Genomic DNA, 14887 nt, shown 5'->3' with positions numbered 1-14887 from the left:
GTGTGGACGGCTTCACACAAATGCACACAACTCCTCTGGCCTCAGTCCTCAGGCCGTTATCGGTCTCTTGCAGACACACATGCAGCCTTTCTGACTCCTGGAGACCTCCTGTCTCTCTTGGGTGTAGCAGTCTCCAACTGGGAGCATAGAATGCATTAAGATAAAAAACCTTCTGCCTTTACAACCACGTTAAGTATATTGATGTTTTATACTGCTGTTTGCTGCTTTTCCTCTATAGGTCTTCCTGGCAATATAGCATTTTTAATCCCTATGCATTCATTTTAACCTGGTTGCTATGTGCTTAATATTTGTTAAAGATAACAGTATAAAGGCTGTGCAGCAAACTTGTAATTGCTTTGTTTCTTCCTCTTTATAGTAACAGAGTTGGTGGGATCAAAACAAAGACGTATTGTTGGCATTGTCGTTCAGATGTTTTTCACATTGGGAGTCATGATCATTCCTGGTATTGCTTATGTGATTCCTACATGGCAAGGCATCCAGTTGGCTATTTCTTTGCCAAACTTCATCTTTCTTCTTTATTACTGGTAATTATCATTGCTGAAATTTATTACACAGCTATTCCTAATTTCCTGTTTAGGTTAATGTACTTTTGACTACTGATGATTCACAGCTCCAGCCTGCTGATCCTAAATTACAACTAGTACTTTTTAATATTTTCGATAAAGAGTGGAGAGGGATTAGAACACCTGTCCATTTTTTTGCTGCCTGTGCCACCCGTTAGGGGGATTCATCTTTTTTATTTATCCTGTTTACCAATATCATTGAAAGCGAGAAAGTATAAGTAGAAGAAAAGTCCAAATTTTGGGTTGACACCAGAACAATAATAAAGGGGAACTCTTCCAATGGGGACACTAGTTCTGTTGACCCTGTTAACACCCTTGGATTCCCTCACTTGGGTGGGATTTTGTTTCCCATTTCCTGTTTCAGCAATGAGACAGGACCCAAAGGGAAATCTCCCCAATGGGACACAGATTGCAAAAAAAACTGACAGGGGTTATAATTAAGGGTGCACATCTTCACAGGTCTCACGATTCAATTATGATTATCCTGTCAACAATTCGATTTGATTCCGCGATGCATCACAATGCATATTGATTAATCTGTGATTTTTATCCAAAAAATCAAGCAGCCAGAAGAACTCCATTTTTTATTTTCATCAGCTCTTAGCGCAATCCTATTTGGAGAGAGTAATTTCTCATAACCATCGCAAAATAGGGCTACAAGTTATTTACTTTCAGTTCATTACAGAGAAAAACGGAGCATTCTTTACATCTGGAGGAAAAACAAAAAAGGCTTCTTCCTTGTAAGAGCTGTCAAATGTGGAATAGACTGACTCTCTCAAAAACTAGTTCTGGGCTGCTCAGTGGATTGTCTAAACAAAGATCTGAAATGCATTCCTATGACTATGGCTACATGCCGAAACGCGTAAGCCCTGTATTATTCTGTACCACACCTGAATAAAATAAATGTATTTATTGCAGAAGATCAAGCTGCCATATTTCTTTTATCTACAAGGAATACATTCTTATCCTAAATGCACAAATATAACTTGATATTACCATTCATAGGTAATTAGAACTTGTGATCCAGGTAATATCAAATTGTCTAAGTGTCCAGGACTTGGCATACAAACAATGATCAAAGTAGGAGAAGCTAAATTTAGATTCGTCTTGAGGCTTCATCCCCCTTATGGATCAGTGGCAGAGGTGGTAGTGGAAAAGGATCAGTCCACTGAGGGTTGTGGGGGGATGGGATCAGCAGCAGTGGTGGAGGTGGGGTTGGGATAAGGCCACTGGTGGTGGTAGGGGGATGGGATCAGTAGCAGCGGTGGTGGTGACAGGGGATGACATCCCTATCAGTGGCAGTGGTGGTGGGATAGGAATGACATCAGTGGCAGTGGTGAGGTTAGGGATGACATCAGTGGCAGTGGTGGGGATAGGGATGACATCAGTGGCAGTGGTGGGGATAGGGATGACATCGGTGGTAGTGGTGGGAAAAGGGATGACATCAATCCACTGCCACTGATGTCATCTCTATCCCCACCACTTCCACTGATGTCATCCCTATCCCCCCCCCCCCGCCACAATCACTGCCTGGTGGGAGGGGGGATCAGTCAGAGGCAGTGGTGGTGGTGGGGGGGGAGAAATCAGTCAGAGGCAGTGGTGGGGGGGGAATCAGTCAGAGGCAGCAGTGGTGGTGGTGGGGAGGGATAGGATCAGTCAGATGCACCGTTGGTGGTGGGGGGGAAGGATGGGATCGGTCAGAGGCAGCAGTGGAGTGGTGGGGAGGGATGAGAACAGTCAGAGGCAGCGGGGGTGGAGGGATGAGATCTGTGAAACTGGCACTCACCTGCTCTCAGTGTCAGTCGATTCCCCCTCCTCCTTGCTCAGTGTGTCTCTGCCTCTCGTGACGCGGGGTCTCCTCGCAGAGCTCCTCACCCTTCACTCTACTGGCCATCAGGCATCTTACTGCATACTGCGGCAGGTTGCGATGGCAGGCACTGGCACAACCGCCCTCCTCGGCAGACAACCCTTCCCCGCCACAGTGGCTCCTTTTTAAAAATACGGCAACGGCTCCATTATGAAAGCGCCCAGCTTGGAAGGGGAGAAGACTTTATTCACCAGGCTCTGCCCCTTGCTGTGTTTCTCTTTCTCCAGGAGAGGCAGGGCGGCACGCTGGGATGACGTCATCGGCAATTGATTTAGCCTATTCTCTGTATTGATGCAGAATTGCAAATGGTTGCATCGCAATGCATTGATGCAACGATTATATTCAACACCTCTAGTTATAACCTTCTCTTATTCTGTCTAAAATTAGATTTTTGCCTTTAGTTTATACTTTAATGATTGCCTTACTGATACCTGATAACAGATTTTATGTCAGCTACCTGCTAAAATTTTCACTCCTTTCTTGTATACACTTACTACAATTAGTTTGGAACCTAAAAACACTTAAAGAAGTTGTAAAGGCAGAAGGTTTTTTATCTGAATGCATTCTGTGCATTCAGATAAAAAGCCTTCTGTGTGTAGCAGCCTCCCCAGCACCCACTAATACTTACCTGAGCCCCATCTCTATCCAGCAATGTCCGCAAGTCCCTCGGCCGTCCAGGACTCTCCCTCCTGATTGGTTGAGACACAGCAGCGCTCCCATTGGCTCCCGCAGCTGTCATCAAAGTTAGTTAGCCAATCAGGAGAGAGAGGGGTCCGGGCCGAACGACAGCTCTGTGTCTGAATGGACACACAGAGCTGCAGCTCGACTCAGGTGCCCCCATAGCAAGCTGCTTGAAGTTGGGGCACTCAATAGGGGGAAGGGACCTTAAAAAAAAGAGACTTTACAATCACTTTAACCACTTAAGCCCCGGAGGATTTGGCTGCTAAACGACCAGAGGGTATTTTGCGATTCGGCACTGCGTGACTTTAACGGACAATTGCGCGGTCGTGCGACGCTGTACCTAAACGAATTTGGCGTCCTTTTTTTCCCACAAACAGAGCTTTCTTTTGGCGGTATTTGATCACCTGTGCGATTTTTTGATCACGCGCTATAAACAAAAAAAGAGCGTAAATTTTGCAAAAATAGCAATATTTTTCTCTTTTTTTTATATGAAATTCCCCCAAAAAAAAATGTAAAAATCAAAATTTTTTAATATTTTCGGCCAATTTGTTTTATGCTACCTATGTTTGGTAAAAAAAAATCGCAAAAAGCGTATTTTGATTGGTTTGCGCAAAAGTTATTGCGTTTACTAACAAAGGGAAAGATTTTTGTCATTTTTGTTGTTTTTTTTTTTAACGCGTAATGGCGGGGATCTGCGATTTTTTTTTGCGGTACTGCGACATTGCGGCGGACAGATCGGACCCTTGACTGACATTTTTGACACTTTTGGGGTTACCAGTGACATTTCTACAGTAATCAGTGCTATATATATGCACTGTTACTGTAAAAATACACTGGTAGTGAAGGGGTTAACTTTATTTGAGAGGGAGGGGCTGTGTGTGTCCCTAGGGGCGTGATTCTAACTGTGATTGGCTGTGGCTTCAACTGTATGCAGAGTGATCAATGGATCTACATAGTAGATCCATGTGATCATCTCTCATACAGAGAGGAGAATGACAGGCAGCTTGTTTACACAAGCTGCCTGACTTTCTCCCTCTCCCCCGCCGATCGCAGAGTGGCCGGCGGCGATCGGGTCCGCCGGTCACACGCGCGGGGGGGTCCGTGACCACGCGGGAGCGGGAGCGCGCCTCCGGCGGCGCGCGCTCGCTCCCTAAACCCTCACAGGCGAGCGACGTAGACCTACGTCACTTTGCCTGTGAGGGGCTGACCGCCGCCGTAGATAGTCGTGCGGCGGTCGGCAAGTGGTTAAAGATGGTTCACACCAGATGCAGTCCAGTGTGTTTTTTTTCTGCATAAAAAATGCATCCACAGTTTTTTCCATGTATTCCAATGGCCCTAGTTCACACCAGTGCAGTCAGTTCCAGTCAGTTTCTGGTACAGAAAAAAAAGTAGAACATGCTACATTTTTTTTCTGTACTGTACTGGAACATAGAAAAACACATCAAAAACGCACTGGAACAGAGTGTGGTGTGAACTTTAAGCAAAAACGTATCCAGGCCACATCCAGAGTTCTTTTTTGTGGTGTTAACTGGCCCTTAAAGGAAAACTAAACCCATTGATTTAACAAAAAAAAAAAAAATTAAAAAAAACAGTAATATTCCTGGCATATGCCAGGAATGTAACTGTCACATTGGTTGTGCTCTCAACCAAATTGTCAAGCCATCAAATGACTGGTGTCGTAACTGATCACATGTGCACCATCATGGCAGTTGAAGATCACACAGAGGCCAAGATGTCGGCTTCCTTGGCTGAAAATGATAGGAAGGTTCAGTTTCACTTTAAGCAGTAGATCCTTAAAAGTTAAAGTTGTGGTATTAAATCCACAATTTTACAAATGTAAAACATTTCAGCTTACCAATTCAGATGTGGTGGCTGCATTAGATTTTTTTCCTATTTCTTTTTTTTTTTTTTTTTAGGCTTTAAAGCTGATATTCTTCAACTTTCTTTACATAGTTGCATAGTCAGGTTGAAAAAATGCCATCTAGTTTAACCAATAAAAAGGGGGAAAAAATCATACAACCCCACAATTCTATACCCCCAGTTGATCCAGAGTAAGGCAAAAAAAAAAAACAGCAATAGCGTGATCCAATTTGCTCCAGCGGGAGAAAAAATTATTTCCTGATCCCCAGAGAGGCAATCTGATATTCCCTGGATTCACTTTACCTATAAATATTTGTATCCAGTTATATTTTGTACGTTTAAGAATGAATCCAGGCCTTTTTTAAAGCAATTTACTGAGCTGGCCAGAACCAGCTCTTGAGGGAGTCTATTCTAAATTTACACAGCTCTTACTTTCAGTATTTGGAAAATAAATCACTTTTCTTCTAGATGTAACAAATGTCCCCCTGTCCTCTGTGATGAACTTAAAGTGAATAACTCAACACCAAGTTCACTATATGGACCCCTATGTATTTGTACATTTTGAACATATTCTCCTCTTCTCAAGAGAGAATAAATTCAGTTCCCCTAATCTTTTCTCATAGCTGAGCTCCTCCATGCCTCTTATCAGTTTGGTTGCCCTTCTCTATACTTTCTCCAATTCCCCAATATCCTTTTTGAGAACTGGTGCTCAAAACTGAACTGCATATTCCAGATAAGGTTCTACTAATGATTTGTACAGGGGCAAAATGATATCTCTCTCTCTCTGGAGTCCATACCTCTCTTAATACAAGAAAGGACTTTGTTCGCTGTGAAAACCGCAGCTTGGCATTGAATGCTATTTTCTCTTTCGTTCATTGACATTGAGCTGTGCTCCTGAGAATCTTGACCAGTGTGTTATACTGCCTTCTACACTAGGCGGAAGAAAAGGATAATTCCTCCACACCTGTAGCCACGCACAAAAAGGCGCTGGTGGACGCACTGATTGTGTCTGTGCATGAGACTTTAAAAACGAAGGATGCAGCTGAAAATGCGGTGGAGGCACTGGTTTCTTTTGGCACTCACAAGCCATCTTAGAGTAGAGAAGGTGTTTCCTTTCCCTTCCTATTTTGACAGATTTGTTGCAAAAGAGTGGGAACGACCTAAACGCCCCCTTGTGGTCCCTAAGCGATTTGCAATGAGGTACCCCTTTGAAGAGTCCCTTCTTAAAAAGTGGACTTTTCCAACGGTGGTAAATCCCCCAGTTTCCTGGGTAACCAGTTCTGGTCCGGAAGGATTTGCCCCCTTAATGACCAGGCCATTTTTTGCGATTCGGCATTATGTTACTTTAAGTGACAATTGCGTGGTCATGCGACGCTGTACCAAAATAAAATTGATGTCCTTTTTCTCACACTACCTTCTCCCTAGACTAACAGTGCTGCTGTCCAAAGGTGCCTGCTTTCCTACTTCATCCAGAATGCAGGCACGCTTTACTGGCTGATCACCGGGCGAAATATAGAAGAAAAGGCTTAGGAAAAAAACGAACTCAGCAGACGCTAAATCTACACTAGTTAGCTGCAATACATTTTTTGTTTTTGGTTTGAATACCACATTACGTGTTGATTAAATCGCTCTTCACCTCTCCAGGGTTGCCATTCCTGCAGTAGAGGTTCACAGCATCCTTTTTTTTCCCTCTAATAAATACTTTGGTTTTTTAATCCATGGGTACAAAGTTTGCCATACATCACTGATGGGTGTCAAGTAAAAAACTGGACCATTTCCATTCATGCCAGAAAAGATACAGAAGTTAGAAAAGGGTAGAAATAGTAGCTACGTACTGATGAATTACTGTATTGCAGACTCCTTGTATATTAGTAGAGAAAAGCTCAAGTTTAGGGATCCAATGAAGAGTGGGAGCAAATGGAGATAAGTGCAACCAGATGTTTAGATGGGCTCCCTTTTCTTGAGGGGTAGTGGGATCTGCGAATGTGTATGACACCTATTTGCCATGCTGTCCCTGATAACTGCTTCATATCTGTTAGAAATATATGTTTACCCTATTTAGAAATTTCATAAAAGGCAATCTATAAAATGAGTGTTAAATGTCAATCACTTGAATATCTTCATTTTATAGTGTAATATAACTAGTGTATCAAATGAAAAATTATGCAGTAACATAAAATCATAGCAGGTTATTGTTTATATTGTTGCTTCAGTTCAAACCTGCCAACATTTTACACTTCAGAAATTGAATCTTGCCAAGAGCAGGAGCTGATGGTTCAGTTTTCTTGTTTGGGCTAAGCCATGTGTCAGGGAACTAGCCGGAGAATAGTCGCTCACAGACCTGGCACATTAGCAAATTCTCAACATAGCCGCGCCCGCACTAATGCGTGCACACATATTGCAAACGCACGTTCGCTAGGGCGAAGATATGTGTGCGCTAGCGCACGAAATGGACGTCAGATCCCAGCACCCTCAGGCATTTAAAAGGATGTCAGTGGCACATGGACATTGATGACTGGTCTTCCTGCTTCATGTTCCTGTGTTTGCTGCTGCTTCTGATCACCTGATGTCAACCCTGCTCTTAGATTCCTCTTGTCTCGCTCCCAGCTCTGACCTCGGATTGTTCACGGATCTTCTCATCCTCTGCCCTGTGTATGATCCTCGCTTGCCTAACCATGACTCTGCTATCTAATCTGCTGACCATTGGCTTACTGACCTCTGCTTCCGTCCCTGGCTACGCCTTCTGCTGTGGCTTGTCTGCTGTGATCCGCCTTGGTGCCCGTCTGCTGTACCCAGCCTGCAGTACCTAAGTTCACTACTTACCTGTTGATCCTGCCTGCTGCACTTTCCATTACAAACTACTTCCAGCCGTGTGCAGTCTGCACCATCCTCTGCACTCCTGGGTCCTAGTGCTCACCTCCTCTGGTGTTCACCTGCAGAGACATCTCCCTACCATCAACCCTCATCTGGGGCACAGCTGGCAAACCCTGCTACTTTGGGCTTTGTGCTTCCTGTTACCACCTTCAGGGACACTGAGCACTCATCCACTATGAGAGCCCTTTCAGCATTTCGGCTTTAGGACCAGGTACATGACAGTACCAGTCAGCCATAAGATGTCTGAAGCCAACAGAGGTGTGTCTCCGCTGAGGCTTTGTGCCAACAAGTTACAGCTCTCACACAAGCCATACAGAATCTACAACAGTGGCGGCTGGTGCTCAAAATTTTTTTTTTAGGGGGCGCAAAAAGAAAAATTTTCGGCAAAAAACGCGGTAGGCAGCTACTTTGGTTCTAGTGAACCCAGAAACCATTCTAACCCCTAACCCTGCCAAGCCTCTATAGACAATAGTAAAGCTTTAGCAGGGCAGGCTTGAATGAGTTAAGCCCATTGATTTGTACAACTCCCTCATGCTAATAGTCTCCCCTGTGTGTAAAGCCCCGTACACACGTACCGATGGTCGGCATACAAATGTTCCTCTTTTCTCCCCGGGATGTCGGTGTCTGTTGAAAAGTGCAAAGACAGCACAAGGACAGCACAAGAATTTTGTCTGCAGACTTCAGCTGACTGCAGAAGTGATTTCATGTAATGGTTAACTTTCCCTGTGTTTTTAATTTTCTGAGCATGCCCAGTCTTGCAAATCTGCGGTCTGTCGGCCGAATTCTGTACTGACAGGCGAACAATCGTCCGTTCTGGTGTCCGCAGACAAAAATTTTCATGTTTGCACGAAAGACTTTTGTCCGCGGATTGTGCGCAGACATCTGTCGGAGGCACCATACTAACACGCGTACAATCGGCAGATCTTTCGTCCACCGACGTTTGTATGCCGACGATCGGTACGTGTGTACGGGCCTTAAGTCGCCTGTGGCCAGGCTGAGCACATCCTCAATGATCCAGTGTATGTGTGTGGTATGTTAGTGTGTGTGTGTGCTGCTTTTGTGCCTGCAAAGCCAGCCATAGCGCCACTCTCCGCAGAGCTGTGAGCCCAGCCTGGTGTGAGGATGGATGGTGCCTTCCAGGCTCTGGCATGGTGAGAAGTCCCCTGGAGGGGGTTGCACCCAGCTAGGAACAGGACACACACACAGGCTGGCAAGCCTGCTCCATCCCTTGTCATTAGGTGAATGGGATATACAAGGCACAGCTATTCCATTGCCATAGGAACCTGCTAAAGGCTCACCAATCCTGGGATTATCTACAGCACCTGGAATGGCATCTGTCAGGTAGTCTACTCTACACCTCTTTTGTCTGCTGCACATGGACACATCTTTTGTGCTGATCTGCTTGCTGGATGTGTAGGATGGAAGCAGAGGAGGACTAGAAGTGCCTGCTTGTGGGTCTGTTAGCAGTGACATGGTTATTGGAAGTGGTGGGTGTGTGATCCTGTCCATTGTGTGTGTTGTGTACAGGGGACCAGGGCCGGTGCAAGGATTTTTGACACCCTAGGCAAAACTTAATTTTGCCTCCCTGTTGGCTCCTCCCATTGACTCCACCCCCTTTGCCAGCATTAAATGGTTTGATTCAACCGCCTAACTACTACATCTGCAAGGGGACTTGTTCTTTTAAAAAAAACTTGACTTACTAGCAGGATCACTAGGTTAAAATAAAAGAGAGAAAACCTAAAAACAAGAAAAAAAAAACGAATGCAGCCACCCATCTAAGAATCGGTATAAGTATAATAAATGCAGTATAATAAATATTTTAATACCACTTTAAGTGCCAGTTTACACTTGTGCAATGTCAGACATTGCATGTAATTCACACCACATTGCTGAGCAGATCACATGCAATGTCTGTGCAATGTGATTTCAGCCATACAAACTGTACGGCTGAAATTGCATCGCATTCGCACCAAAATGCAGGACCCTATGTTTGGTTCGCACTGGAATTGGACCGCATGGGTGTTCACACCTATGCGATCTAATACCTGCACCATTTCACAATTTGCACTGCCATCTGCGCACCAATCTGGGGGTATCATTTAACTTTACATTGACACCCCCCAGCGATTCGCAGATCTTAGTGTGAACCATTGTGCGATTCTGGTACCATGTGAGAACCGGCACTGAATCGCAGGGTTTCCTGCATCGCACCAGCATGAATAGGGACTAAATGGATAAAGTTAATAAAGTAATTCTGTTATACATCAATGTATAGGTAGATGATGGGAAGGAAGGAGTTTAATTAACAAAAACAGGTAAAGCTATTTCCAGTGCTGGCAAGGACAGAGAAGGGGTGAGGGTCAGAGAGAGAGAGAGTGAGGGGGGGTCATGGAGAGAGAGAGAGAAGGGGGGGTCAGGGAGAGAAGGGGAGAGCAAGGTATCATCAGTGGAAGTGTTTACTCACTTGGAATGGTCCCAGGGGCTCACTGACTCATACAGCAGTTTTTCAGTGTGGCTGTTGGCTCGGTTGCTTCTTTTAATCTTCCCACCCACCTTTCCTTCACAGACGGAGTACACAGGAAGGAGGAGGGATGTGTGTGAAGCTCGGGACAGGCTGCAGGCATGCTGGAGGTGGAATGGACAGAGCAGGGTTGGGAATGAATTCTCTCCACTGTGACCTTGGACACAGCTACACTTCGTGAGCCATCACCTGCACTGTACACATAGACGCAGAGGACAGAGCGGCCATAGGAGGAGGGAGGGGGAGGAGAGGAGCAGGTGGATAGGTCTTCCGCAGGACAGGAACTAATTTCTGCACCCACCACTTTTTCTCCCGGTGGCTTGTCACTTTCACTGGATGCTTCCCCCAACTCCCCCCTTTCAGGGGCCATGACTGCGCTCTAGGTGGCAGTGCGCTCTAGGCAACTGCCTGATTCGCCTAGTGGTAGCTCCGGCGCTGCAGGGGACCTGCATGGCACTGCTGCTCTCATGGATCTTCTTCCAGGAGGATCCAGCACTTTAAGCTGCTGATTACAAAGCATGTGATGATATGAATGTAGGTGTCTGTCTCATCTCCTAGGCACATGCTGCCCATAGTACACTCTCTGTCCTAGTGCTCCATCAGCTCAGCTATTGATCCAGCCAGGGTTATTAGCAATATCTGATTCATTGCTAATAACCCTGGCTGGATCAATAGCTGAGCTGATGGAGCACTAGGACAGAGAGTGTACTATGGGCAGCATGTGCCTAGGAGATGAGACAGACACCTACATTCATATCATCACATGCTTTGTAATCAGCAGCTTAAAGTGCTGGATCCTCCTGGAAGAAGATCCATGAGAGCAGCAGTGCCATGCAGGTCCCCTGTACACAACACACACAATCATTTCCTGGGACACTCGCTGTACGGTTGTGTCTATGTCCTCATTGTTCAATAACATTTTAACCACACCCCTCTACTCGAATCTCCTGGTCACCTCCGGTATGGCAACTGGGTTTCAACTGTGCGAGTGGCAGATTTCCCCAGGATATCTGTCTAGGAAAACTGCACTGGGAGATCTTAGGAGAGTATTGCTGTGTGAGCTTCTGCGGGGCTGTGCTTCAGAATGCTCCTACCTTGTCAGCTGTAGCGTCTTCAGTCTCTCCCGCTCAGCTCCCTCCTCCTCCCCACCTCTCACCTCCTCCCGATCCTCAGCACGCTGCCGAGATGCCAAGTCCTTGCCGGGGGTGAGTTAACATCCGCACCCTAGGCAGTGGGAAGGGTCGGGTGGTCAGTTGGTCTTCCACAGGCTTCTCTACAGGCCGTTTAACAAGGGTGTGAGTGAGAGTGATGCCGGGACGCACGCATCGCCCCCACACGCCACGCCACGTCACAGGTCCCGGGATGTCCTCCTGTGTGATTGGTCCAGGCTGGAGTCTGGACCAATCACAGGCAGGACATCACAAAAGTGGGGAGTGTTGGGGCGCATTGCTCTGCGCCCCGATGACCCCCAGAAGGCTGCCAATCGGCGCCTCTGCTCGCGTCACGTGGGGTGGAAAACCCCATACCCGACACTAGGTCCGGCGCCCCTAGTGGGCTAAAAATTTAATTTTTTTTTTTTTTTCAATCTTTTTTTTTTTTCTTCTTTTTTTGGGGAGGAGGGGGCGGCACCCCTGCGCCCCCTATGGACAGGCCGCCACTGATCTACAAGAAGGCTATCTTCAACTAGAAGGTTGCCTGCACAGCATACCCTCTACGTCCTCTCCTGCTTACCAGAACCCCGCACATGCGGCCTCTGCTCCAGCTTTCGCTTTTTTCAAACGCACCAGTGTCACACCCATGGTATTGGTGCCTCCACCGGAACCAAGAGTCCCCATACCCGAGCATTTCTCTGGGGCCTCTGAGCTTTTAAAAATGCCTGTCAGTTATACCTAGCTTTGTGGCCACAAATTTTCTCCCTTGAAACTGTCAAAGTCGATTTCACCATCTCCTTGCTCACAGAAGAACCACAATCCTGGGTCCATCATCTTATGGAACAAAGGAACTCGGTCCTAGACTCAGCTTCAGCCTTTTTTGGAGCCACGTCACAGCTCTATGATGACCCCCAGCGAATGGCTTCGGCCGAGGCAACCCTGCACACACTCCAGCAAGGGAACCAGTCTGTTTTAGGACTATATGGATGAATTTCGCAAATAGTCAGCAGATACAGACTGGAATGAAGCTGCACTCAAGTACCAGTTCCGGCGTGGTCTGTCCGAGTCGCTCAAAAATGAACTGGCCTGGGTGGAAGCTCCTGCTACCCTTGATGCCTCATACAGTTGGCTATACAGCTTGACTGCTGATTACGGGAGTGGCAGTCTGAACTGACCCAATCTTCCAAACCTCCAGTAACCACCACTACACACATTTTCAGCACCTCTTAATGGAGAACCCATGCAATTCAGCCAGGTGCAGCCTTCCCTGACCCCTGAAGAGAGGGTCTGCTGGCGGCAAGCAAACCTTTGTCTATACTGTGGCGGTACTGGACATTTTCTTCAAAACTGCCCTCTGAGATCCAGTAAGTTCCTGTCCTCTCATCCAACATATGCCTTGGTCGCTGGATCCTCTCCCGCTCATATCATCTTGCCTGTCTCACTGCAAGTGGCAGAAGGTGAAGTCAAATTCCAAGCCATAGCTGATTCAGGCGCCTGCAGTTGTTTCCTGGATCTTACCTTAGCTAAGAAATTACGGACTCCACTTAGACCTAAGAGACTGAACCAACTCTAATGACTAATGACTATGGACACCAAGAGTTCCTATGTTTCGATGTCCTCTACCCCCCCCATGTTTCTGGTAATATTAGGCATTCCCTGGTTGCGGGCCCATAATCCCAATATTGACTGGTCTAAATGGGAAATAATGTTTTCTTCAGTCTACTGCCAGCAGCACTGTTTCGCTCCTGAACCATTGGATTCTCCCAGCTACCTGACTGTTCAGCCAGTCTCAGATATTGGTCAGTATGTGCCTACCAGCTATCATGACTTCCTGAATGTGTTCGATAAGAAGAAAGCCAATGTGTTGCCACCTCATCGCTCCTATGACTGTCCTTTAGAGCTACTTTCAGGTGCAAAAATCCCTTTTGGTCGGATTTTCCCATTATCAGAAATAGAGCTGGAGGCCCTATGACTACATAAACGAGAATCTGGAAAAAGGATTTATCCATCCATCCTCTTCCCCTGCAGGAGCAGGAATCTTCTTTGTTCAAAAGATGGATCATACATTCAGACCTTGTGTAGATTACAGGGAATTAAATAAAATTACCATCAAGAACCGCTACCTGCTCCCTCTCATACCCAAACTTTTTCAAAGATTTCAAGCAGCTCAAGTTTCTCTTCGAGGTGCCTACAACTTAGTCCAAATTAGAGAAGGAGACGAATGGAAAACGGCCTTCCGAACCCGTTTCGGACATTTTGAATACCTTGTGATGCCTTTTGGACTTTTCAATGCTGCGGCCACTTTCCATCACCTCGTAAATTACCTCTTTAGAGAATTTTTGGATCACTTCCTTATACTCTAGCTCGATGATATTCTCATCTTCTCTGCATCTCTTGAATTGCACCGCATGCACATAAAGAAAGTCTTGTTTACCCTCAGGAAACATTCACTTTTAACCAAGGCAGAGAAATGCGAATTTGAGAGACAAACCATCCAGTTCTTAGGATTGATTATATCCAATGATGGTATCGCTATGGACCCCCAAAAGCTGTCTCCAATTTTGGAATGGCCTGCCCCAGTGGATAAAAAGGAAATCTTAAGATTTGTGGGGTTCGCCAACTTTTACAGGGGGTTCATCAAAGGGTTCTCATCCATTATTGCTCCCATTACCCAGCTCACACGTCAACACTCCCGAATCCAGTGGTCCCAGGAGGCCCAGGCAGCCTTCAACAAACTGAAAGCTCTTTTCACCTCCGCTCCAATACTTTGGCACCCAGACCCTGCTCTGCCTTATGACTTGGAGGTGGATGCCTCAGAGGTCGCCACTGGGGCAATCTTGTCACAGCGTATGGGGCCTAAAGCCTTGCTCCATCCGGTAGCTTTTTCTTCTTGGAAGCTGAGTCAAGCAGAAAGAAATTACGATGTCGGTGTCGGGAGCTACTGGCTATCAAAACAGCCTTAGAAGAATGGCAATATCTTTTGGAAGGAGCGGCCCATCCAGTGATGATATTTACTGATCACAAGAATTTGTAATATCTCAGGACTGCAAAATGCCTTAGGCCTCGGCAAGCACGGTGGACTTTGTTCTTCTCCCGATTTAATTTTCATATCACCTACCGACCAGGGTCAAAAAATGGCAAGGCTAATGCACTTTCACAAATGTTTCCAGAGACCCTTAAGAGGCTTCCTCCAGTACCATTCTATCACCACAAAATTTTTTGCTGTTGCAACCTAATTTAAAATCAGCCATCCAGCAAGCTTCCACTTCGTGTCCGGAGCCTGAAGTTCATTCTTTGAAAAAACAAGACAATTTTATTCTGGCAAAATGATAAAATTTACGTTCCACAC

General features: G+C 46.0%; 1 protein-coding gene across 4 annotated transcripts in view; it reads left to right on the top strand.

The window, feature by feature from the left end:
• Positions 1-14887, top strand: part of SLC22A3 (solute carrier family 22 member 3) — a 364734-nt gene that overhangs the window by 287329 nt on the left and 62518 nt on the right. For all 4 annotated transcript variants that reach the window (XM_082251588.1, XM_082251587.1, XM_082251585.1 and 1 more), the window contains exon 4: positions 377-545. In XM_082251588.1, the coding sequence (XP_082107714.1) occupies positions 377-545 (169 nt within the window). The remainder of the gene's footprint in view (positions 1-376; positions 546-14887) is intronic.

This window comes from Pelophylax lessonae (genome assembly GCF_965119305.1).
Source record: "Pelophylax lessonae genome assembly, chromosome: 3".
In the NCBI taxonomy this organism is placed as follows: domain Eukaryota; kingdom Metazoa; phylum Chordata; class Amphibia; order Anura; family Ranidae; genus Pelophylax; species Pelophylax lessonae.
This window is presented reverse-complemented; position numbering and strand designations above follow the sequence as displayed.